Source organism: Porites lutea, chromosome 2, assembly GCF_958299795.1.
Source record: "Porites lutea chromosome 2, jaPorLute2.1, whole genome shotgun sequence".
In the NCBI taxonomy this organism is placed as follows: Eukaryota; Metazoa; Cnidaria; class Anthozoa; order Scleractinia; family Poritidae; genus Porites; species Porites lutea.
The window spans coordinates 3114341-3142158 of NC_133202.1; the positions used below are offsets into that span (position 1 = coordinate 3114341).

The 27818-nt window shown below is 39.3% G+C and overlaps 1 protein-coding gene across 4 annotated transcripts; it reads right to left on the reverse strand.

Annotated features, from left to right (window-relative positions):
• Positions 1–27589, reverse strand: LOC140927420 (uncharacterized). 4 transcript variants are annotated; one of them, XM_073377064.1, is made up of 13 exons: positions 27463–27589; positions 22375–22471; positions 15507–15754; positions 15360–15421; positions 15161–15234; positions 10146–10230; positions 9043–9134; positions 8217–8300; positions 6215–6255; positions 5437–5553; positions 4657–4812; positions 4057–4495; positions 1–2781 (listed from the first exon to the last, which is right to left on the reverse strand). In XM_073377064.1, exons 3-13 carry the CDS (start codon positions 15564–15566, stop codon positions 2066–2068), a joined length of 1926 nt encoding a protein of 641 aa, XP_073233165.1. In that variant the 5' UTR covers positions 15567–15754; positions 22375–22471; positions 27463–27589; the 3' UTR covers positions 1–2065. The 4 variants fall into 4 exon arrangements, with proteins under 4 accessions (XP_073233165.1, XP_073233168.1, XP_073233166.1 ...); XM_073377067.1 differs by having other exon boundaries at positions 8226–8300; positions 27463–27568; XM_073377065.1 differs by lacking the exons at positions 22375–22471; positions 27463–27589 and adding an exon at positions 21066–21218.
• Positions 27590–27818: the final 229 nt, after the last annotated feature.

Sequence of the window (27818 nt, forward strand, 5' to 3'; positions counted from 1 at the left end):
TAAACCGTACACAGTTTTATTACCTCACTATGATACCACAAATCAATGTGTTGTCTTGAACAGGGAATAAATTATAGCTAGAGTTCATCGGATAGACAGCAAATACAACGAAAACAAGGTCGTGAATCGAGGAGTGGGGGATGGGCTGGGGAAAAAATAAATATCTGTTGTGTTTGCCGTCTAAACTAATATGAAATATAATTTCAATAACAAAGGGTAACTCCTTGTTCTTAACTGTAAACCTAACTGTATCTATAACTGAACATCTTGCGACTGTCGAAAGGGATAAAATTTTTGAGTGGGTTCACTCGACGATTGCAAAGGGCCAGTCTAATAGACGAAAAAAAATCACATTTTTCTGAATTGTAAACAAGAAAACCTACCATGAGTTAAGGGGATATTTTACGTAAGTTACACGGTTGATACAACCTGGGTGTTGAACTTGTTCCGGCAACATCAAGGTATGTGCTCACTCTGATACCTAACTGGCAAAATGTTGCTTTTTCGTTTTACGCTTTTCGACAATCGTAAGAACCTTCAAGCGTTAATAGCGACAAAGGCAACGTTTTCGTTTCTGATATAAGAATGACCAAATTGTGAACTTACTGTTGATTATTTTCGTATATATAAAACGTACAACCGTAGAGATGGAGACTGTAGTCTCAGCGATATAATTCAGTAAGGAAGGAAAACGTTCGCCTTTTAAAACTATAAACGCCCACATGTTTTTCAAGAGCACCCAATACGTTTTTTTTTTCAGTTTCAAATATAACTCTAAACCACTGTAACATTTGTGAAGTTACATCTGCGTGGTACATTTATGGCCTTTGGGTTATTTACAGCTAGCGTGATTACGGCGCAAGAGCTATATACGATGCATGGGATTACGAAGAATCGAAACCGTACAAAAAAATTCTAAACGCGTCAACAAAGGTTTAGGAAACCACTAAAACGAAATTTCTCAGTGAATCTTATGGTTCAAATAATTAATAAAATAAAGCGACATTCCAAGGAAAGGAAGGAACACGAGACAGTCCAACAGGAAAGCGCCTGCACTTTGGTGTTACGCCACTGACCAGCAGTGACTGTTGAAACATACTCGTGTCCCATTTGCCCAGGGCGCAGTGCAGCTGGTGGTACATAATAACACTCTAACTGGAAGCCGAATTTATAACAATCACTCTTCTGAGTACACTAATCTATTGCTAATAACAGCCTCACACGCAGACGTTCTTTTGCCTCGTCACGCAATCCTCCCAACGTTCGTGGGACAGGAACGTGTGACGAGCCCAAAGACCTTCTGCGTGGGAGGCTATGCTAATAAGGGATTCGAAAACCTGGATTTCACCTAACCAATACAAAAAGACAATCAAAGCTATCAAACTAACAAACAACCAAGATGATGAGTGTCTCAGTAATAATTTGTACAATTGAAGATTTGGCAAAGGATATTTAGCGAATCAAAAAACGTTTTAAAACCGCAAAACCATTCGCTAAACATCCTGAATACAGTACAAGCTATTTGCTAAGTACACAAACACTATGCAAAGAACTTGAGGTTTACCTTGAAAACTATTTTGAAATCGTCGCGTCATCGGCTAAATTCATTGCTTATGTTTATATCTATACGTTATAAATTTTAAAACTTGAAAGCGATATATTCCTATAATCCCATACAAAAGCTAAAAGGCTGTGACAAGTTTAACTATATTTAGCTTGCTAATTTTGTAAAGAGACCTCGTATATTAAATATCACTGACACATTTTTGAACCCTTCCGTGGTCTCGTCAGTTCATGTGTAACTATAAATTTAACCCGTTTTAATCAATGAGAGTCCAAGTCTTCTAGGCTTCCAAAATTACTGGCAGCTAAAAGCATGGACGCCATTCCGTAAGAGGTCCCTCTCACCATATTAGGGCGTAAATTTGGTTATTAAGTCCACCTCAAAATCAACGAAATATCGTAACAAACTTAATTCCATTGATCTGAATCAAGTACTGTTACAAATACAATTTTTCTGCCAAGGCTAGCCAAGTTTCTCGTTTTTAAACCATATCCCACTATGTCATGACTGTTCCTTACTTTTCGCCTTGGCTTGTATCAACTGTCTTTGCTGCTGGATTTGCCGTTGCAAGAAGCTAAGCTTTTCACCTTGTTCATCCACTTCATCACAACTGTTCAAATCACCATCCGATAGCGTTAGTCCCGTCTTTCTTTCCGGGCACGGGGGCGGCACGGATGATTTTCTAGCGGGTGGCATCGGCGCGCTCCTGCTGCGCGCGGCGTGACTCGCTAACGTGGCTAATTGCGCCTGCTGCGCTGCCGTTGGCCTACCGGAAATACTCTGACTTCTACCATACCCGGTTTTCAATTTCTGCTGGGGAGTCCATCCGCCGGAATTTTCTTGCATACTATCGGGGTTAGAGCGATGGTGGTATCCTCCATAACTGAAATAACCCGAATCGCTGCTTGCTAGCCCACCAGCAGCTGGGATATGATCCGAGTAGCTACTCTGTGAAGACGTTTCGCTATCGCTTCTTCGATGCGCCAAACCCGTGGCTGACTCGCTCATACACCGCGACCTTGTACCACTATAAACAGCGTAGGGAGTGGCATACTGAGGCCCTTGTGTGTCAGTCTGTCCGGGCGCGCCTTCTCGCGGGTGTTCCGCGATCGAGGATGGTAGATACATCTGCGCAAGCGACGCTGACGGAGACCTCTCCCCAGAGGAGGACGAACAGCAGCCCGAGTCAGTAGATGTCGTCCATGATGTTCTGTCGCCTACCGAAAAAGAAAACAAATAACAACCCTTCAATTCAGTGCCATTCTTACGCTAACTTCAATAACGAGACGTTTAACTTGGATCCAAACGGTCAGTGACTAAATTAAAAGTTGCGGGTTCAGAAAGTAAAGTTCACTATCGGCGGCCAGAACGTGTTGTCCGAAACAAAAATGACTGTCATCTATTCATTCAAAACCAATTCTGAAACTCCGCATAACAACGGCCAACGCTGTTCAACAAAAACTGACGGCCATCACTAAATTTAATGTCCCAATACAAAGGCAAAAGTATCTTCTACAGTCCTAGAAATGCTGGGATAAAATTTAACACCAGTGGTAACGCAAACATTACTTTGATCTACTGCTGTTGCGGTTCAACTTTTGCCATAATCTTACGGACTTCGGGAGGAAAACCATATTCATTTAACAAAAGAATCCCAAATAATTTCTACTCACTGTTATTATGACCGGCTTGTTTAGAAGCAAAAATGATGCACTTATCATCGAGTTGGCTTTCCCGCAGGTTGACCCCCTGGGACACCCCCGGGGATTTGTCTCCACCACCCAGCAAAAACCTACTAATTCCTCCGGGGTGTAGGGCATAAAATTCACGCTAAATCCCCCTCCCCAGGGGCTAAGAAGCCAGAATACCTTCCTTTACACTGTATCTTTGCAGTAATAACAGATACCTGCCTATCTCTTTTTTTCGCTTTTCTTCCACTAATCTTGACACAGCGTCCATGATACCAAATGTGACACCTTGGCCCTTGCTTATTTATTTTTTAATTTTTTTTAACTAAACTAGAGAGCAGCACTCTGCGAACTTTCACTGTTGAAAACTGGTTTATTCTCCAATGCGTTTCGTCTAACTAAAGTAGACTTCGTCAATTAGTTTTAGCATGTATTAAAGCCACAACCTTTGACTTTTGACTCGGTTTTAGAAAAATTGTGGTCCCAAAATTTTCTCACGCAACAGGTAAAATTTCACAGCTGCGCCTGTTTGCGACCAACGCTATTTTTGGTCATAAGCTATGTCTCGCTGACCCACGTCCACCAAATCCCGGGGGCACATCTCTGGGGTCTCAGCATTCGTTACTGAAACTAAACAATATACCCACCCCGCCCAAAAGTGTCAAAAATGCACACTCCCCACATGTTCTCGGGGTTTCCCCTGGGTCAGGCCTCAGGAAAGCCAATGATAAGTGTATAAGCAACCACACTAACTTCAATACCAAACGCATTTGACGCAAATCTTGCTTAGTTGTACGTCCTTACCTGGGTGTGGTAAGGTAGGCACTGCTCCAGGGAAGGGTGGGGGAGGAAGTGGATCACTCTGTAAGTCCCCTGAATAACCTGGAGACAGCAGAGGGGTAGGGGGCCGAGGAAAGCTCTCCACCGACGGCGAGCCTATTGAAGATCCTAAAGACGACACTGATGAATGTGATGACGTTGACGACACACTGAAGCTCGTAGCACGGGCGCACACCCGTGGGGGAGCAACTTTCTTGGGGGATGTAGTGGGTGTTGCAGAGCCGGTTAGCTTGTTTCGTGTTTGGCTGTGCTTGACCGAGAACGAGTAATGGCGACTAAAAGCGTTGAAGTAGGGGTCTGTGTCTGTGGGGAGCGGAGGAGGCGGGGAAGTAGGGGGGTCGCGACCGGTATGGAGTGGACTTGATGCTCGGGCCATTGTAGTAGTTGGACTTGGCGGTGGAGACTGTAGATTTAAGTAAAGAAATAAGTGAATACTGGGACAAATTTTTATGGCAATCACTGACCGCGAACTGTAATCATGAGCGAGGAGACTATCCGGACCGACACAATTGATGGCTTGATTTTGCCAATGAATTAAACAAAAATAAAACCAAATCTATCTACCTGATCATCACCGTTGTTATGATCGGAGAGCCTGAACTCTCGTATCAAGTCCTCGCCTGCCAGCGGCAACGTCGAAGGGCTTATTGTCTGTTTAATTATGTCTGCCAAGATGGACTGGAAATGTTCCACTTCCCCGAACAACGAAATCTCATGCTCCTAAGGAAAAAGGAACAGAAAACCGCGAATTTAATTCCAAACTTTACTACATACTTTATTGGGCAAGATCAAAATAAAGGAAATAATAACTATTTATACATACATGATAAAAAAAAAAAATAAGTTGAAAAAGGAAAGGATTAAAACGGGAAAAGGCACGAACATGACACTTAGACCCAAGCGTAGTCTCCCACGCAGCCTACGATTGAGACCAACCCATAAGGGGTGCCCACCCAAGGGAAATGGAAGACTTTGAATCATATAAAAGAAAAATCTAATTGTAGTGAAAAAAACCTAATTTGTCAGGACAGTCACTAACCCTGTGAGCCTCAATTCACTATTAATTGTCACTAAAGTAAATGGGTCCCCATAAAATTTAGCCTGCGTAGCAAGCGTTTCAACGCGGTTTAGGAGCAAAGAACGAGGAACGAGAGTAAAAGACCGCGTATCCTTTCATTTCTCGCGCGGCCAAAACCGGTCTTTCTTTGCTCCGAAACCAATGGAAACGCTTGCTACGCAGGCTACATTAAATTATAATCATTTGCATCAACATAGTAAGGTCACACCTATGACAAAGAAGTGTGAAATGCCCAAGATACAACAGACTTCACGATAACTACTTACCACAACTGGCCTAAAGCAAGTCGCTAACACGCAATATCTTGACCTCTCTTCCAACAAAACCTTTTTGAGGTACCGCTTTTCTTGCTCTTCAAATGCAGCTTGCTGGGAATTGGCTAGCTGTAAGAAAAAGTCATTCAAATTTCAAATCAGTGCAACTGAAAACTCTCAGTTAGTATGTCTTAAAATAAAATGCATGAACATGATTGTATGTTTTTAAGTTGATAAAAGTTTGATCAAACAATAAATATTAGATAACGAACTCAACGACGACACAGTCTCTCTCTTTTATCTGCCAAATCAGTATGTGCTATAACCAAAATAGGATACCCTAAAATTCCGAAAATAAGCCCCTCCAAATATAAGCCTCCCAAACCGGTAACGCAAAAAACCATCCGTTAAATAGCCCCTCCAAATATAAGCCCCCGGGGGCTTGTACTTGGAAAATTGCCCTCAAATACAAAGTAAAACAATGAGCAAAAACGGTAAATTTACTTCCAACTATAAGGCTAGCCCAATCGAGTTTGAAACGCACATTTCCCTCCGTAGATAAGCCCCTCCGAATATAAGCCCCTCCAAAAATAAGCCCTTCAAAAAGGGCCTTTGAAAAATATAAGCCCCGGGGCTTATTTTCGGAATTTTACGGTATGATATCTTCACCTCTGTCTTAGCAGTTAACACTGCCGATTTAGATTTGACAAGGTCATTTATTACAAAATTTACTAACTTAATGTTGTCATGCTTATAACAAGGAAAACAATCACAGGCAATCATATTTTACCTTTAAAGCCGCATCAAGTCTTTCCTGGTGCTCTGATTTACCTTGGGAGAACGAAAGAAAAAGATAGTCGGTAATACCAGCAATGATACATGCAATATGTTATGAGCAAACAAAATTGCCTCAAAATTGCCTCACTGACAATTAAGGTGATCACATTCACCTGGAAAGCACTAAGGTCTAATATATTTTGTCCCAAAATCTTTGACAGGCAACTAAGTGAATCCAGATGATTACAACGTAAGCTTTACATGTAGCAGGCCTATTGCTGAGGAAGCATGGTCGAAAGCTGGTTACTGTTACAGTACAAGTGAGAATATTAAGACACAGAGGGAAATGGTCAGTCTAGCCTTTGGGATATGTGAATTTCACCAAAGTTATTTTTAAACCAATTATACGCTTGAAATTAACCGGAGAGGTCCGAAAACCTTTATACAATGTTTTAGGAGAGAATGATGGGATATTATGCTCTCTTGCTGTGTCAACATTAAAATATTCTGCATTGTTTGCTTTGAAGCAGTCACACATGGACTTGATGACATTTTAAACAATTGATTAAAAGGTTCGAATGTCCTAGGAATAAGACTTCGATTTAATCACAGGCTCTAAAAATAACTTAAGTGAAATTCACATATCCCAGCCAATTCCTTAAGATTCTCGCTCTCTATGTCCCATTATTCTTTCTTGTACAGTGGCAATAAGAGAATTATGAAGACAACAAGGTAAATAATGCATTATGATGTGATTTAAACAAAGGTTTAAGCTGGCTGAAACAACAGGAAATTGACCCAGTTTTTTAATAGCATGAAGCACCCTGCAGCACCTCTTCTTGGAGCTGGACAAAACCTAGTTCGAATGCTAGTCCATGGCAGGGTTAAGGGGCTGATGTACTCATTGCTTGCAGGCTGGTTTATTTTGTTTATAATACCATTTGTCTGTCCTTGATTGCTATGGAACTTGAAAAATTACTTTTGAACAACAAAAATCCAGCTTTGTGTAAAACAAATATGTCTCCGGAGAATTATTTCAAATGTAATAAACAACAAAAACAAACTTTAAAAAACTGTTAGGCTAACAAGTTTTCAAAAACTAAAATTGCAATGTGTTTTAATCTTCTTTAAGCTTGTCCACCCACACCTTCTTTTGTATTTGCTGTGTTATTTAATATACGTTGTTTTAACGTTTTGAGCGATTATTTTTATGGTTCACTCAATTCAGTGGTAGTTCCCAATTGCCTAGTTTCAAACCAAGAAGGGTAGGGTAGGAGTCCATTCATTATAGGTCAAACAATGCAAGATCCATACAGTCAGAAAGAGCTCATTGAAATTAGCAACATTCTCAAGTTTGGACATTTTGTTTATCAGGCTTTAATATTGAACGAGATACAGCCATTCAAAAACTCCAAAATTTACTAGGAAATATATAGACGTTCGAACGATGTGTCCGGCAATCCATACATCTCTTATAAATTTTCAAGTTTTCAAATAGCTGTATCTTGTTCAATATTGGCCCAATTAGCACCAAACTTCAGGGTCTCGTGTTGTTTATCCCATAATAAACCGACTTGTACTCAGCCCATCTCTCAGTCAGTCATCATACATTCATTCATCCAAAGAGCCATCAGTAACACATTTCTCATGAAATAATATCAATGCTTTATGAAACAGTCGTGGTCATAAATACTACGCACACAGAGTCACACAAGATGAATTTGCTCGATATTTTCAATGAGAAATGAACTTCTCTCCACTACATCTAGAACTCTGATAGTAGGGTTTTAAGGGTTAATGTAACTGGCCCATACATGAGTACAGCAGACATCAACTGGAGTTTATTCTGTAATGGACTAGCACCCGATAGTGTATTTATAAGGATTAGTGGCTCCATGCTACTGAAAATGGGTCGACTTCCAGCATTTTTACTGCATGTGGCTTTATGTGTGAGATAGCGTAAACTTTGAAATTAGCATGCATGGGTTGCAAAGTTTCAAAAGAACTTCGCTCACCTAACTCACCTTTCTTAACCTTCTTTTGCAGTTTGTGAGTTTCTGCTGTGGCCTTTTTTAATTCTTGTTTTGCCTTCTTGTACTCTGTTTCAAGGACAAAAAGGTTGGAGGAATAAATTAATGTAAGAAATAACTGAAATGGGATTGAAGCAGCAATAAGTGCAGGTAATGACAATAAAATTAAATGAACTGCTTTGTAGGCAACAAACGTTTAAGCATAAACACTGAGGGCTCGAAAAAAACTTGAATTCCAGCAGGTCATGTAGCAGCTGCTCACAAGAGAAGTCACCAATGGTGTGTTTCCCTAACCCCAAACAATACTAAAACAATTGGAAGAATGACATGTCATTGTTTCCTACGACCAATAGGAGAGACCTTCCGAGCAACTCCTACACTACTCATTCCAGTTTGTCCTTTGGGCAAGCAGCTGTCACATTTTGTTCACCCAGGGCAACTTCTTGCTTGTCCTAGTTAATGATTTTGTTAGAGGATGACCTGCCTGTACCCTTGCATATCGGGCACCGTAAAGTTCCTCGCCCAGCAAAAAAATCTACTTGTTCCCGACTACCGGACAGGAGTTTTTTTCGAGCCCTGATAAAATGCCCTATCAACATTCCCCACAGTACCCAAACGTAGGTCTCCCATCAGTCTCTCTCCTAACACATGATATTAAATTAAGATTTAATTAATATAAAAGGTCTGGAGGCACAGAGCAACCCTCATTCACTTGACCTGCGCAAGCCAAAAAATTTTGAGTTGCTTGTCCAAAGAGCAAGCAAGAATTCAATCCCGGAGAAGTCTAAACATTATTAATTTTTACACTTACCCTTAGCATGATCCTTGTCCATCTGAACGACAGCCTTTTTCCAATCGTCCAACCTTTCTTGCAGGGGAACTACCAGTGTTTCAGACAACAACCTGACAAAGACAAAAGCAAATTAAGATTTCCAATTAGGTAAACACAGTACAATGTTCACTCTAGAATTCTCCAAAGAAGGCCCTCTGAGATCTGAGATCAGTGATGATAGCCCAAAAGAGCGATCTAAGCAATCTAAAGGGCCCAATTCCTGAAAGGCCAATTAGCGTTAATAAATGATTTAAATTTTGCTCCATTTTTGTATTTTACATTCCTATACATTGCTTAGGGTAACATTTTGTGCTATCATTGCTGCATAGTAAAGGCTCAACAGTATTTTGTAACCTGGAGTTGCATGTTCTTAGATGACAAAAACGTGCTTGAAATGTGGCTTAATCCTGGGTTAAACTTAACCATCTTTCGAGGAACCGGGCCCAGGAGGGAAAATACATGTAGACTTAGGGCCTGTTTACATCAAGGTGGGGCATCCCAGGTAAGCGAGGTAACCCACATAGGTGGGGTAACCGGCATGTCCATATAATCTCTCATTTTCATTTGATCACGTTTACATGATAGGTGGGGTGACCCACTGCATGTTACCTCACCTATTTGGGGTCCCCCACCTCCACGTAAACAGGCCTTTACTGTGGTCAGGGATTAAAAGGAACCAAGCCCAGATTTTTTTCCAGTCCCTGTGCTGAATATATTTATCATTAACTGCCACTTACAAGCCCTGGGCCTATACATATTCAAAAAGGGTTTTAGGAGGGGTATGTCTAAAGGGGCTTGTAAACAGAATAGAAAAAGCACAAGTCTCAAAATAAGCTATAGCAGTCGTGATCAAAATATGTTTTGCATTTATTGGTTTTTAATTAAGCTTCAAAGTGTCATAATATTAAACTGAATTCATTTTTTTACATTTGGAGGGGGGTAGCTTATAATAATTGAATGCATTTTTTTGTTAATTTACAGGTTGATAGGCCTATAAATGGGGGAGATTAAAAGGGGTAGTTTAGGGTACTAAATTAAGAGTCACTGTAGGTTTATTGGCTCCCAGTCACAAACACACTTACCCAGCAAGTCCTTTTAGCTTGCTATCCACACTTCTGTGTCTCATCACCATTCTGGTCAGGGATCCTCCAATATCTTTGCAGCATCCTTAAAAACACACAAACAAACAATACTGAAAAATGTCCTATTTAACAGCTGACATTTTTCATCAAGCCTTAAAAAGTTAGGATATTGTGCGCAACGTGCCGGTACGAACGTTCTTCAGATTAAAAAGTCACGCAATTCTCCTCCTCAAGAAGAATAAACAAGGAACAAGCTTCTTAGTGATACATTACTATGAGCCAGGATTTAGGCCAACTTGCAATTCATGTTTTTCCCAGAGACAGTGAAATCTTGTTTTGGTGCACTAGCAGTGAAAATCAGTTCCATTAATCTATTAAATGGATACAGATATTTTTAATCATCATGGCTTTTGAAGTGACATTAAATCTAAAATATATTTTTTTAAAAATGTCTACAACAATAACATTGCTAGTCCTTTTGCACCAGATTGTATAAATCAACAGGCTCATAAGCAAAGTACAACTGGGTGTTGTTGGGTGCTACTAGTCGTAGGTGAAAAGAATTTTGTCACGTATTGCCTGCAGGTCTCATAATTAGCAATATTTAAGTCTGAGTTTTTTTGCGGGGATGACCTGTATTGATGCATTACTGATATACTGAATATGCCACCTAGTCATCAACATTAAATGACAGCAATAATTCATTTATGATGACGTACTTGTTCAGGTCATCATCAAATTGAATACACGTTACTTTGCATGGCAAAGGAGCACAAACAGCTCCATTAAAAAAAAATTGAAATTCAAGTTTGACCTTTAAAGGTTCAACAGGGACAGGCATCTTTTGAAAAAAGATGATCTCATTCGTTTGGAACACAAGTGCACATTTACACGAGTGCTAATGTGACAAACACAGCCATGGCACTACAATATCATTACCAAAAAAAAATATGTCTTTACAAGGCTATTTTGACAAAATTCTGACTTTTCTTTAATAACACAAGAAAATGATGCAAATTTCTTAGCATTCAACTGGTTTCACAATTCTCAGGTGCATGTCTTACAAACAAAAACCATTTAAGTTGTACGTATAAAAACTCATTAAAATTCTTTCCACAAAAATAACCTTTACAGGAAGGTGTAATAAATGTATAATGAAAAGCATCTAAAAATACTCTCACGCACATTTGTCTTTACATTAAAGAAGGCCAAACAAGAGCCTGGACATAAAACTAACTCCACAATTTATAATGGAGTAGATACATACACTTATTTATCGTTTGGTTTCAAAAGAATGTTGAAACTAAATCTAAACTGTAAGGTGCTTTGCAACCCCAGATTGTAAAATTATTATCCAAGATAGATGCTAAAAAGTTTTATATATTTTTATTTCAGAATATGTTGACAAACAGAGAGAACCAAGTTAAAGAACCACCGAAGTGGTTTCTTCCTTTGAATTTCCAGGCATAAAAAATACCATAGTTGGGTTTACAAAGCATAGGGTAATACGAAGTCTGGGTATCCAATTTAGAAGTGAAGAAATTACCCAGATGTTTGGTGAGGTTCTCTCTGATTAGAATACATAATACTTAAGTTCTTACAAAGCAAATAATTTGACCACAATGAACACTAATTAAATTAAAGATAATAAGGAAATTATTGAATCATAACACCATAGAACCAGGAACTAAACTGAGTTTTCGCTTTGATCCTTCTGCATTGGCTTGGGTAAGAAAGATACTTAACATGAGAAACAAAAATTTTTTAAGTGTTAATGACTTCCATGTCATTCTGAAAACCAGCCACTGAAACTGCTCAGGTAACTTCGAGTAGATCAAACTCAGTAAAACCAGTTTACAGGTATTTTTTAACAAGCTTAGCATAATGAAAAGTCCCTCCTAAAAGTAAATATAATATTCTGTAATGAATATATAATTACCTCAAGCAAAAAGCACAGCATTTCAGATATATTACGGTTTCTTTTTCTTTGTGCTACTAACAGGCTAGCTGACAGAAAATGAAAAATATGGAGATTCTTGCTATTTCACATTGCTTAGACTTCATCAAATACCAGTTTAGGAAATTTCAAGCATTTTTTGAAGATAAATGGCTCTCAAGGTCCTTAAGGACTTTATCTAATATTCACGGACTTTTCAAGACTTTACAGACCTTAAATAGCTTAACACAAGCTTAGAAGTGGCTCAGACGAACACACAGTATTGCAACTATTAATATGCACTTTTGGAGCAAGCATGAAAGCAGAAACCTTGTCATGCTGCAATTTTCTCTTCATTTCAATCTGCTAGTTAGCTTTATTTGTTTTTCTTCTGTGTATTTGAGAAAGGGAAGGAATAAAGCTTACATGTAGCCAATAATAAATGTTAGCAGTCCTCCTGTTATGTGCTATGTATTCCAGATGAATTCAAAGGGGATTCTAAATGTGAAACTTTCGAAACATGCCTTACGTTCAATCTGGACAAACATTATGGAGCTTAAGCAATGAGAGCGACAACAAACGTTGAGAAAATGTCTCTTAAAAAGTGAATTCATGCTGTTTGAAAACACATTGCTGTTATTCCATGTCACTCAATTTATCAAATGTTGGTAAACTTTCCCGGAGTTGACTTCTAAAATACTCTATCTGATAAAGTTTTACAAAAAGTATTGAAAAATAGTTTTATTAAATTCATGACCTCTACAAAATGTGAAACTAGGCAGCTTCACAACGAGGTCATGCAATCATGGCAAAGAAATGTAGAAAAAAAAAACGTGATGCACCTGCTGTTTAGCTACTCTAAACCTATTGTTGTTTTGTCCTTCTTATTCCCGTTGCGGTTGTCACTGGTTCTCGAACTCCACATTGAGCACGGTATTGACACAGTCCTTTGGACTGACCCAAAGCAGTAACCACTGGGTAACACCACTTTTAAAAACGTAGCCGTATCTTGTCTAGTAGAAACCTGAATTGTGAATCAGAACTTATTCCCCTTCTACTGTAATTTTCAGGCCCATTTTTAGAGCATCCCAGTCACGTGAATTAACTACCTGTTCCCGGCTGGGAGGTTGAAAAATCAAGATTCCAGTGGTCTTAGAACTGGTCATTGGATGTGAGCTTCTACTACGCAAAATGTGTAAAAATCCTATATTCAACATCACAATACTGATAAGACAGAAATTAGGGGTGTAGGAGCAACTGCCTATTTTTCTGCACCATTGGAAAAAAACAAATATTATGAAACTTGAATAAAATGCACCCCACGGTTTTCACATATTTAGACTAATTTGCAGCCAATGACTCCATGGTAAATTTATGTCGTGAAAATAACTACAAGTAGTCGGTTTTTTGGAATGCATCTCACTGACTTGTGAAAACTACAATAATATAGCGCGTTCTTTCAGTGCACAATGGCAGCTAAGAACCCTCTAATTAATTTTACAACGGTTTGCTAAGCCAAAACTGTTACAAATAATCGTAACGGAATTAACGTAAATTCTCCATAAACAAAGTGCCAAAATCTTAGCATGTGGTACAAAAAAAAGCTTTATAACTTTTTAAAAAATTAAAAGACGTAGTTCCGAACATTCTTTACCGATTGACTATTTCCGATGCATCTAAATTTGAAATAATTAAAATTGATATAACTCAGACAGAGTGAAACTTGACCGAAAATTGAAAAAGAGTGTTCATCTGGGTCGACAAAACCTCAAGACCTTACGAGCTACCCACTGTAACGCGTACAATTTCTGTCCAGTTTTCTTGTTACATAGCGATAAACACGTTTTAAGCTTATATCGGTAATTCAGGAAGTGATCATGCATAAATGTACTTCCTTTGATTAAGGCCACAAAATATTATTCAAAATTCTGAACGCTAACAAAACCTTTTTTGACTATTGAAATTGAACAAGGATTTCCATGTTTAGGGGGTTCACGATTTTGCTATCCCAAAACTGTCCGAGTTTTGTTCGAAGCAGGTGGCACGACCATATAAATAATGCTTGAAGTAATGCTATGAAACCAGAACCGCAAAATTTGATGGAAAGAGATTGATAGGAGATGAAGGAAAACTAGCACGATTGCTTCTTTTTAGCTGCAAATGCTTTGGGTGGCTGAAAGAAAACAAAATTATAAGGCAAAAAATCAACAGAAAAATCCGCCAAAACACCAAATAGACGGGCCGAATATTGACGCGAACGTTAAAATTACGCGGCAAAATTGCACTGCTTTACCGCCAAAATCGTAACGGACAATAAAATGACCAGGTTTCGGGAAACTCGTAGTAAACTCCCGTAGACCGCTTGTACGACATTTCAAAACTACCGTAATTTGAACCGAAATTTTCTTCTTGAAGCGGTTGGAAGGATCCCAGTGAAGGTTTCCTATTTCACAAGCCACTATAAATAAACAAAACAAAGAGAGCGTTGTGAAGGAAAATTCATTCAACACAATCTGCTGTGAGTCGAACGCTCATCGCTCGAATAAATCAGCTGAATAACGTCCATTTCGAGCGACAAATAGTTTACCCACGCACGAATTTTCGAAAGGAAAAAAAAAACAGTTGCCCTAGACTTCGGTGAGGTATTTCAGATTGTAATTTACGATCTGCTTTGTAAAATCCCTTATCTTAGCTTAAACTATTATATTCATACAAGAACCGAACGAAATCAAGATCCAATGTTGTACATATGTTCCTACCACAAGATAAGATTCTAGTCACCGTATACATCACGACTCTTCAAATTCTTCTACAAAAAGTATAACCTTATACAAATATCAACAAAAAAATTACAACACGCGTGGGTAAAACCCTTGACCAGCTGATGAAACTAAAACCGAATGACACGACGAAGAAACATGTGCTTTCACTGTACAAAGTATAATCTTCCTAAAAAGTCAGCTTTAGACGCGATATTGACGCCATTCTTATTTTGCTATAAAACAAGACTTAAGTAACGCAAAGTAGATATTTGACGCGGCAAAACAAGAAAAAGTGCCGGAGAGTACAGTACCCTTACCTCGTGACGAATTCGCGACATCAGCAACTCGTTGAAAAGCGTCCAAAAAGGAGTCAGCTGCGATAACTGTTGCCCTAAATCGAGGAAAATTAAAACAAACTAAGCCTATCATCTTACTCTCTCGCAAAAAATAAATTATAACTCGTAAATTATAAAATATGAGAGTTAAATTATTACACACGTTTACTATCAAGCTTACTTTAGCGCTGAGTGTAGTTTACTCGCTTTGCCGACAAAATCTTCCCAAACCGGGGCGCTCCCCTGTAAAAGAGAGAAATATTTAGAGCCGCGTCTAGTTAGCAAAATATAAAAGGAAGAAGAATCAAAAGTAAGAGAAAAATCCCACCTTCAAGTCGTTCAAAATCGAATGAATCAAATTTCCTTCACTATCGGCGTTGTCGCCCATGATAACGCTTTCTTCAACGTCGGTCCTTCACCGTAAGCTGTTTCAATCTTCACGTTTTCCACATGAGCTCAAAAGAGGGAATCCAACTGTTTTGCGATGAAATTAAGAACAGCCGCCTGGTCGGACGGGTGTAAATGTTCACGTAGTCTCTCAAATATTCTTCAACGGAAGCGCAGTTATTCTTCGCTCTACAAAGGAAAGATACCCCGCGCGCGATAAGTTCAGGTCAAACCATGTAGACACGTGACTTGTAGGGCAACTCATTTGCATGAAGAGCAAAGGACGCGGTTCCCGGAATTTTAAAACAAATTTTAGCACAGCAACATCAATTTACTGAATTTACACTTAAGAGATAAATGAAATGAATATTTATAAGTATTAAAGAGCGTCGGCCAGCGTCTCCCAGATGTGGTTTTAGAAACAGATCAATGTATTCTGACCTGAGTTTATAGAGCGACAAATATGTAAAAGCTCCCAAATTTTCATTTTTATAAAAGATGTTGTAAAGCAAAAAAGAAAAATAATAAGAATGGCACCAAAAAATTAAGGAAGTAACAAAGCATTTTGTACTGCACGACAAAAAAGCTGTACACGACAAAACCATAACGTGTCAAGATACGCTGGACCATGTAGGCCTCGGGTAGGCCTTGAGTCCTCTTGAAAACAATGCCATTACATACTTATCTCTGTAGAGCCATGTAACATAATTATAGTTATTACAACATACTTAAAATAGAAAAGATTTTTTCCTGCCCCGTTTGAGGTCGATGAAAAAAGGGAAAGGAATTGCACCCTTCTCCACTTTTATCGCAAAGCGCATCTTTAAAAAGACACCATGGCAGCGTGCGACACCCAGAATTATCTTGTCTTGTCTGTCGCTTATTTTGCCCTCGCCGCGTCGTATCAACCTAGACAACTTGACTTGAAGAGTGTTCGAGTTGTGAGTGAAAACAGATGAAACCAAAAAGACTTAAATGAAAGGTCACTAGGTCACCGAGCGTTTATGTCGATCGTCAATTCATTACCCGTATCACGGAAAGTGGAAGGCGAATCGAAAAAAAGCGCCATTTCCTTCTCTGGTATTTAGATCTTTCATTAAAACTGTCGCCAGTCTACGCGTTGATAAGAGAATAATGGAATATTTCTACAATCATAATCAAGCCATGTTAGCCGTATTTGCAAATACTGAAATAGAATTGAACTTTCAGTTTAAGTCATTAGTCTTCAGGCAAAATGCTCACAACACTTTTAATTTATCTGAGTTATTTTCCACGTTTGTAACAAGGGAGCCTATATCCTGTTACCCTATTTAGAACTAATATCAAGATATCTTTTTTACAAACGTGGTCAGCCTACTTCATTTGCGGTTTCAAACAGTAAAACAATAAGACGAAAACATTTCTTTCGTCGTTACGTCGATGAGATCTGGCTAAAAAGAGGGTTGTGATTTTTAAATTTACCAAAGTGAGACAAAAAGCCTAGAAAGCATGTAGCATTAGTAAGTTATCATTACTGAGAAAAGAAGAAGGGATATTTGAATGATTTCTTGGGGCCAATATCATCACGTCTGGCCACAAGGCGCAAAAATTTTGGAACTCCGTCATCAAAGTATAAATTGACAATCAGAAAACTGATGAATTGTACACCTCTATCAAAAGATTCTGACAGAGACGTTTTCTGTAATCGCTAAAACAATCGACAGCTGGAATGAAAGTGTACCTTAAAACGACAGTGTTAAGAAATTCAAACATTTGAATAACAAATGTTAAATCCGTAGGAAAAAAAAGGTCAATAGATCACGTCTAGGAAGCATGAACCGCCCTTATTCTGCCTAATAAACATCACCACGGGGCGGATTAGTTTTGCACATTAGTTAGACTTAGTAGTTTGAATAACCCTGTTCAGCATAATAAACAGCACCGCAGGAAGTACTGCACTGCCACAGTACGTTCTTTGCAGTCCGAGTCAATAGTTAGAACCGCCTTGTACACCATATAAAGTACAGCACCACAGGAAAGTGCTGCCTTGGCTTTCAAACGAGTCACGCTATGGGATGTTATCTACCGACTCGCGAAAAATATAACCTTCCTTATTAATGTATACGATAATAAACATTACAGTACCAAAAAAGAAAGTACAGTTCAATAGAGTCAAGACTGGATGATTTCTTGTGGGAAGGGGAGCTTGACACTATGAGAGAAAAAAATGAAGTGAAAGCACACACAAAAACGCTAAATTTGCCATTAAAAAAGGTGACAAATATGCAGAATTTTTTATTAAAAAGAGAAAAACTGTAGGTGGAGATAGATTCATGCCAAGGAAACGTACGCCTTGTTCTGGGCGATAAAAATAACCTAACGTTCAATGCAAAGGAAGAGAGAGATTGAAAGATAGCTCTCAGCTTGAACTGAAATAACTTACCGCTTAGCAGGATCCTAGAATGTTAATGCACTATGGCATAACGTTAATAACTTTTCACTAAGAATACGGCAACTTATTTCGAAGAGGAACAAAAACAGCAATGATATGATTTCAGGACAAAAGTTTTGTTCCGCTACGATCTTGAGAACCCAAGATGCAGGGCAGTGGAGAGACCGTTCTGGCACAGTCGACACCACAACTTGCATTGCGATCGTCAATGGCGCGCACCGCTAGGGAGGTCTGGGGGTATGCTTCCCCCACCCCTCCCAAGAGCAATTTAAAATCACAACGAATGAAACGCCATTTTCAGTATTTTCCACGACAAGACATTTCTTAAGAAAAATTATCTTGTACAGCTGGGGATTATTTTCCCAATTTAGTAAACCGTTTTTATTTTTGGCTTAATTCTGGCGGCAAATTCCTCGTCTTGCTATTTACTAGATGTACTTTCCTAGTGTCCCGTCGATACAAGAAAATCTCCGCCTGTTAGCAAAGACTTAAAAATGTTGCCTAGAAGAACGAATACAGTGGAACCCCGTTAACACGGTCACCAATGGGCCAAAAGTATTTGGCCGTATTAACTGTGTGGCCGTATTAACGAGATAACGAGGGTTTTTTTACAAACTGGGGGTTTTTGCAAGGTGGCCAAAAAATGGGCCCGTAATAACGAGGTGACCGTAAGGCGGAGTTTCACTGTAATAACTGCCTCCAGGGTCTTGAATAAGTGTGTAACAAAAATGACAAAGCTCTTCTCCTCACATTCTGCACTCTTTTTCAGGGTTTCGATATAAATTCCATCATGGTGTTCGCCTTCCAGTCAATCGACTTCTTCCCCAGTTCACTTCACTTTGTCAAAAATAAACCATATTTGGAAACTAATTATCCTTAACTACCTGGTCACTTTACTGGCTTGAAAATGTAACAAGTACAAACAAGATTTCAGTATGTTGTTTTAGCAGAACAAATGTTTTTTGTTTAGCTCTTCAGCTGTAGCAAAATTTGCAGTTTCCACTTTGTTTTTGAATGTTTGCTGTTTTCCCGCCACTGTAAACCTGTATATTTGGTTCAGTTTTGCAATGAGCAATGCCAGCCAGCTCCGCGCGCATCCTCGAAGAACGTAGAAAAACAACAACAATCCTAAACAAGTATAAAGAAAACAAAAGAAAAATGGACTAGTCGAGGGTACATACATTCTTCAGTATCTCGATACTTCTTTCGATCTGTATCTTCACCAGGTGGGCTGTGAATCTATTTAACAACAGCCAACCCAACTCGCGAGGGCGCCAGCAAGTAGGACAACACACGCCTTTAATATTCGTCTCAAGTTCCGCACAACCAAGTCATGTCAAGTGTAAAGTTTGAGCTCCAGAAAATTCCTTAGAAAATGATCTGGTGGCTCTCTAACTGAACGATTTCTAAACATAATATTAATCAACCGCCAGTCTCACCTCCCAATAAACGTCTCTTTGTGTTTCACCCAGCTACACGTATGCTCGACGTCTTTCGTAGAGTCACCAGGGGGAAAAAATGAGTACTTAGTGAATTTGCTTTCAAAGCTTGAATGTTAAAACGCCGTAAAAGAAAAAATATTATTTTTTCTTGTGTTGCTGTGTAAAATATTTGCATTGGGTGTAGTGTTGATGTGTTTCTTGAATACACAATGACTGCAGAATGTTGTGTTTAACAATTGTGTTTCGAAGAAAGTGTGTCTTAAACAATTTCCTTTAAGGGTAATAGATTTGTTTTTAGAAACCGAAAGATACGGTTCAATGGCACACTGCATGAAGACGTAAAAATTCGTAATAAATCAGCTCCGTATCCAATTAAAAAGTCTGTTGGCTTTTTGTCTAGGAAAGCCACAAATACTTTGAAAAAAGCCGTGCAACTTCCCGCCATGCATATTGTTCGTCTACAAAGACCTTTTGAACAATATCATGACGGTGTTTTCAAAAATTCCATTCATTCCAAAAATGGTCAAGTAAATTTTAAAGTACCTTGCTTAAAAGAGTGTTCTTGAAGAAAACTGACGAGTCCGATATTATAAGAAAACACTGCAAACAAAATCAACGTACGAAGCAGCAATTTTGTTCTCTAGGCTAAGGGATCACTACAGTCAAAAGTCCCCTCAGTAAAATTTTAATAGAGAACAAAACACGTAATCACGGTAAACACTATGAGGAGTCTCGAAGTCTCAACCTTAGTTCACAAGGATTAAAACTCGGCAGGATATGAGTGGAAAGAAATAGTTGTTCAGGAATGCGACAAGAACGTTTATACTGAACAAAAACGGGGAACCCACTGCGCGATGCCACCCGTACACGTTCTGGACCGGCACTGGACAAAGAATGTCGGAGTACCGGTCCTCGGAATTCAGAAAATGTTATTGTTTTAATTACCACCGCCAACAGAATTTGGGCGCGACCGCAGAGGAGCAAAATGCCGCAACAACATGAACTTGTCGCGAATACAAGGGCGTGCTCGGAATTCGCGGAAGTGATGTCACGTTTCAAGTAGGCAGTCTACAAGTCACGCTATCATCACAAGAGTCACGGTAGAGTTGTGTCAAATTACCAGAAGGTCACGGTATGTGTTGATAGAATGCGGAATTCTCTGACTAATTTGTCCACACAGAGGAAGAGGCATTTCGAAAGCAATATTTAATAAATGAGGTAAGTTAACTGATATAAATCTGAAACAACGTTGTTTTGACGCAAAACCAACTCACTAATTAATGGTCCCCAAGTGTTTATTAACTTGTTATCATGCACCGCTTTTAAGTGTTTGATAACGAGAAGTATCGATATGAAAACGTGAGACCGATATTACATGATATGGTAAACAACACAAGTGGGTTATTTTGTTCGCGTTATAGGTCGCACGTAAACAAAGCAGGCCGCCTGTGCTTGGCAAGAAACGGTTTCTCTGGAGGTTATAAAAGCATACTCGAACCAGTTATAAACAGCGAACACAATCAGAATGCCTGAATTGTCGGAAACAGCGCTTTTACTGTAGCCGGATGCTTGTTGAAAGGGGATATGCTACAAGATAGGAATAGAGATAAAAAAAGAACAAGCTCACCTTTTCAGTGACCAAGACGCCGGCTACTCTTGAATGTACACTTTCAAAGTCGAGAATACCAAGATCTAGCTAGTGCCGGTAACATCGCAAGTTAAGGCTGGCTAAACGCGTGGCATAACAAATCGTTAACGTGAAAGTGGTTTGCAGTGTTTTGAATGTGAGCAGTCTAATGATTTATGATTTAGCTGCCAAAACAAACACAGAATTCCACACCGTAAAACAATGGTTGGAAATGAAAGAAATGCGCTTCTGAGGAAAAAAAAGAAGTAATATAGCGGTGTTCGGGAGACTTAATCCCTTTAATTGATCCTATTTTGATCAGGCTAAGTCACCATTAGGTCCGGCTCTTTTCATCGCTTTGATTTCCAAAATTTCTTCCGCGTTGGAAGTATGACCTTTGAAGCTTTCCTATCAGCAAAATGGCCAAATCCCAAGATTTTCTTGGCACTGCATATGCCTGCTGCTGTATCAATAACCACATGTTTTGAACCGCTAACGTCAGTGAAAAAGCTGTGTGATAAAATACGATTTTCCAGAAATAACAGAAATATGTACGCATACACGATTTTTGGATTACGTAACCGCCGAAAAACTCTTTACACGGAATTGTGCAGAAATGAACGAAAAGCATACTTCAATCAAGCCACGTGCATATATAGATATGCAAGCGCGGAAATACGCGTAGAAGCCAGTAGTTTTTTTTAAGCTTTTCTAACAACTGATTGGTTAAAAAAAGTGGCGCGAGTTTTCTTAACCAATCCCAAACTCTATGAATTAAACCTGACCAAAAGCAAGCCTGAGTTCGAAATGAACCTTGGACCATCTATTGACAACTGCTCTGCATATTTTCCACTCGTTTACTTACTTGACCTGTTCAGTCTATTTAAGGATAAAAAAACATAGACAGAATCCTTATCTAAAGAGCCTTCGTTATTAACGTCTCTTTTATAGCTAGCGGGAAACGGTAATCGGATTACACTTGGAGACAATCTGGAAAAAGGCCCGACAACCATCCAACATAGTAAAGAAACTCTCAAATTTCTTTGGTCCTTTATGATCATTTAAACCCAAACTCAAACGATTTATTCTTCTATGAAAATCCTTTTTGAGTCTAACGACATGCTGCTCTATGTTAGGACTCCCTTATAATAAGTCGCGTCTCATCTTCTGACGGTCTCAGACTGAGCGAGTTTTCGCGTGGAAACAAGCGATGAAAGATTCGCAGTACTTTTCATTCCTCTTTAAGTTCAACCCCTTCTATTCGCAACACAAAAAGGTGAATTAAAATCCTTCATTGTTATGTTCTTACCTTAAGCTTTTAAATCAGAGCTTTGCAGTCCTGAAGTTCTTGCAGTGTGAAATCGTCTGCGTTGACACCCCGCTCGTGGCTCCCCAATAAACAAGTTCTAGGAAAGAGCAGATCGTTGAGAGATGATTATCTCGTGTTACGTCGTGGAATTCCATTGACAGTAGTGAGAAGTTAGCTACTGAAATGCTGTTATGACTCGTTTTCAGACAAGCGGAGAGAGAACTGGATCGCAAGACGGAAAGGAGAGAGGATTGGGAGAGCATATTTTTTTCTGGTGCACATATTATTTAGTTTTTGTTTTTCAAATATGTGAAATGATTTTTTAAAAACATTCAAGCTCGTAAAAAGCTATCGTGATCTTACGTGACATCCCTTATCCAGCATCTCTCAATCAAAATCTGCCACGATCTAATTATAGTTCAGTTTGTAAAATTTTTAAGTCACTAATCTCGTGTTCACTCAATGCTCCATGCAAGACAATCCTACAACTGTCAAGGTACTGATCATCAGTATATTAATTATCATTATAACTCTCGACTTCCTGACACCTCGCTATAAAGGACACCCCCGATAATACGGACGGCAGCTAAATCTCAGGTAAAAATAAATTGCAGACGTTTGACTGATATAAACTCCTGCTATCAGGTACTCTCGCTAGTAAGGACACTAACTCAAGATCCCAACAGTGTCCGCTAAAAAGAGAGTCGACTGTATTACTATTATCATCATCACCATTGTTTTTGTTGTTGTTGTTGTTAGCAGAGACCTTTAGATTTGAGGACGAGGACGACTACGAGAACGAGATTTAACTTAAAGTTTTCTTGCGTATTCTCGAAAAATATTCAAGCTGGAAGGCTTCATTGTATTTTTTTACCTGAAAAAATTAGTGAGGTTGTTTTTATTGGAGAAGGTTTAGGTACGAAGGTACGATAACGGCTATCAGGTTTTCCCGCCGAAATGATGTGGTTTACGCAAGTCCCGGCTCTACGTAGTATTGAGAAAATCTCATACTCGTAGTCGTCCTCGTCTCAGAATCTAAAGCGCTGGTGCCTTCACCATGACAACTTATAGCAGTCCCCGAGGAAAACAGACAATCAATGAATTGATTGAGTTTGCGATGAAAGACATGCAGAGATATAAAACATCACTTTTAAACCGCCGCCACTGGTTTCTCCGCGAAATGACATATGAGAAACCTGAACGCAGAAATTCCACACTGATGCCTGTGTGACTCGTCGTCACTACCCAGATCTGGGCAGTACTTCTGACTGGTCGTGCCGCCGCTTTAACCAATCATCGACCGGGTCATCGACCCACCCAAATCTGGGTAATTCTTTTGATTGGTTAAAGCAAATTTTCTCTTGCAGGACGACCAATCAGAAGCTCTACCTAGTAGCGACGCATCTTAAATATGGAATTTCTGCGCTCGTTCATCAGACTTCATTTCGCGGGGAAACCAGTTGTGGCTACTCGAAATGCCGGCCGTTTTCTCAGGCTATAAAACACGTTAATTGGTGTTACTATCATAATGAGGCTGATTGGTCCGATGCGGCAATTTATCAGCAATAACTATCGTTGCACCTTTTCTGAAACTGTTATTCTACTTCCGTGGTGTAAATGTTTGCGAGAACTTCGTTTTCGCAGATCGTGAAGGAAAATAAAAACATATATTTAATGCCACATGGCAGCTAAGTGGCGAGAGAATAGCACAAGGCGCTTTTTTCATTGTTTGGCTAACAGGGTCTCGCCGGTCAGGGTCTCGCCAGTGCACGCTGTAAACAAAATGACCTTACCCCGTATCTTCCCCGTATCGAATTGAAAAGTCGCAACCTTTCAAACTTTTTTGTGATTAATCTAAGTCGCACAGTTATTTAAAAGGAGGCAAATTTGGTTGCAGCTGAAGAGAGGGAGCCGCGTCCAAATTCAAAACAAATATAGGAAAATTTATCTCCCTGGCGTTCCCGGTCTAAAGTATTAAAGAAAAATGAGTACATGATTAAAACAATTCTTATGGATAGAATTGGCGTCAATCTACCGATTTTCGCGTTGTTATAATGAACAGTAAACGACAAGTAGATGAAAAAATTGTCCACGTGTTACAAATTCACGTTTGCCGTTTGCCATAAAAGTGATGCTTAATCTCTCTAATACTGGCTTAAAAATTATCCATTTGACGTCGTAGTTGTGCTGGGACGGCAAAGAAACTTACAGAAAAGAGTGATGCACGTGCAGAGGTTTTGTTTTGTTTCCGTTTTAGGTGTTCCCGTTCCCGTTCCCGTTCCCGTTGCCGTCGCCGTAGTATTTTCGTCGTCGTCGCATTTCAGGGTTCTATCTAAGGTATTTGAGGGGTAGGAGCTTTCCCCCCCCCCCCCAAATGCCCAGCTTCCCCTCCAAAAAGTATTGTTATCATTACAGTATATAAGTAACTATATCGGAAAATCATCCAGACACGACGAGGTCAGTGCACACACCGTAACATTTCTCAAAATTGTGTCTCAAAATGCACCAGATTGCATCTCAGCGGTGAAGAACAATTTCAAAAAATTTCCGGGGGGAACATACCCCCGGACCCCCCTGGGAAACTCGTCGTCTTCGGCCACTCGGGACTTCTCCCCCAAACGATAAATCCTAGATAGAACCCTGGAATTAAACGAGGACTAAACTGCAAATTCAAATGTACGGTCTTGGTCAGGAACAAGTGTGAAAACGGAGGGGAGACTGGGGGAGAAGCGCCAAAACATTTACTTCCTTCACGCTTCGCACGCGTGAATTCGCGCTTTCACCATTTTGCTTCCGCGATCGGTGCGAGCAGCGTGATTAGGAATTCATGGGCACTCTAATTGCTTTCCTTATAAGGAAGCAAATCCGTGGATAAAACGCAAACAAGATGTACACAACGGCTAATGATCAGTACATCATAGTACATACGTACCAGCCCTCAGGCTTTGCCAGAAGGCACTAGCTGCAAAAGTGAAGTGTCATTTATGATTCAGTAGAAAACAAATAATCCCAGAAATTTTCAACCAACTAAGCGTATTTCTGTTTTTTGTTGTTGTATAAAAATAGTTTCCTAAAATCATGTTTTCTGTGGAAAATGAGAAAGAAAATCGGCCCTGAGAACAGCACGTTCAGAGAAAACTAATCTGAATTTATCCAGTTAAAAATATGTTAAAAAATACTCTATTTTACTTTACTCGGACGTCAAATGATTTGATATTCATGAATGGCGTGGGTCGATAAGGTGTCACTTGCCAGTTAAAAACAATTTCACTTTTAAACATAAGCATCGCGATGAATGGTCGCCTGGGGAACAAGTAGATCGACAGTGTATACGCTTTGATAATAATCTGTGATGATATTGCAACGTTTTTTCAACTCCACGTGGAGTTAGACAAAGCAAGAGACGAATTTTCATGTTTGTTTTATAAGTCAGCGACTGGTAAAGTTTTTCAAAATGAGTATTCGATCATTTTTCAAAGTGCGGTTTCTGTCTAAGGACAGTCTTCATGTATGATGAATTTTTCGCGCCATGACAAAGCCGCCCCCGCGAAACAGCTGCAAGTCGACTCCTCATCAAAGAGACCACTTGATGTCAACAACGAATTCACCCACATCCAAACTCGTGCTGAACAAATTTTACACCGCGTGTGTCCTTCTAAAAAGCTCTTCAAATCATTAAAGTTAGCAAAAGAAGCTACGGAATATGGCCTGTACAAATTTTAATAAAGCCTCCATATTAAAACTGATCGAATGTTTGGAAATGCCTTAAGTTGATCAATGAAGACAATTTGTTGTAGCGCTGTTTCTTTACTCTTTTAAAGCCAAAATTCATTAAGGTATTTTTTTTTCCTAAAAATTTGTCTCTTTTGTTGGGACGGAAGCGAAATTAATTAAACGCGTGCCTCGCTTTTTTTTTTTTTTGTTGAAAAGAGAGACACGGGTAAACGCTCACTTTTTCAAATGCAACGTCTTTAAAGAGATCTTCCGATAAATTTCCAGGACAGTAACGACCAAGAAATTTAGAAACGGATTAAAGGGCATCGTATAAGACAATCATAGTAATTTAGCATTCGTTCTATCGCGTGACGATACTTAAATCCTGATGGTATTATTGTTTTCAATATCTGTGTTCAGGAGGTAAAACCAACACTAAATATTGCTGATAGGATAAACTCAGAGCCCGTTTCACAAGCGCGCGGACGTTACTCTTGGCCATATGAAAACAAAATCGCTTTGAAGGTTGATTGAATCTACATTTTAATCATCAACGGCAACATGAAGCGGGTAGAAACGATTCCCCTCGAGAAAAATACGCGAATTTAACCTGCGGGGAACAAGGGATTGTGATTGAAATATTTGAAATATATTATATATGTACGCAAAGGCAGATTAAAAACCCGAACAAACAGCTTTTTCTTTCTTTCTCCTGCTTTTGTAATCTCTTCAAGCTTGAGAAGAACGTAACCACAATAAAAAAATCAATTTAGTCCAGTCAAGTAAAAGGAAAGCCACGCTGAGAGAAACAGGGTATAAATTAAATACTAGCCAATGACAATTAGAACTACAACTGGTTAGTGACAAAACTTCACTTACCAACACCGGGGCTGCTTGTGTTTTAACACAGAAGTACGAATTGTTATGAAGAACGCCTTAATTCCAAGAACTTCAAGCTTCATTCACGTTTTCATCTGCGAATCAACTCCCCAGGTGCTTTTTCTATTTTTTTTTCAAACATTTGGCCATTAATTGAAAAGCAGACGCGAATATTCGCATCCTAAATCATTAGTTTGGCGTCTCTGCCTCCTGATGCGAGAAATAAAATGTTTCCGCGATTTTTTTACTAGCTTAAATTTTCCCCTCAATCCCACCAAACTGAACACTTAGCATTGAACGCAGCAAAAAACGCAGCAAATGCAGTAAGAGCAGCCGCTTCGCGATAAGGAAATATTACGATCAGAAACCTCGCCGCATATTGTAAACATTGTTACTTTTTCGGAAAATTTAAACACGTTTTTAATGTGGCTAACTCAAGAATGCTCTGTCGCTAAAAGCTAAGAATTACTGTACAATACACTCTATAGATCCTACCTGCGCGTGCCGTCTTGTTACTCAGTTTTCAGCAATAACTATTTAATCGCTATAATCCATCCACGATAAATTTACGCAAGTTTGTTTTGGTGTTCTGTTTGCCGACCTGTGAATGAAAACCGGTACCAAATCATTGACACTGTTTCATCAGCCATAGCACGACCTCGGTTTCACGTAACTGGGAGTCTGAAAACGAGGTCTTACCAGACTTGACAACGACAAGAAATTCCCGTTGGCATAGAGACTCTCCTATTACAGCACGTATATTGTTTATTTTTTGTCTCTTATAACAAAAGACTTCTTCTTGCCAGGCGGCATTGTACGTGTCTGTCCTTTCTCCCCCTCTTTTAGTTATT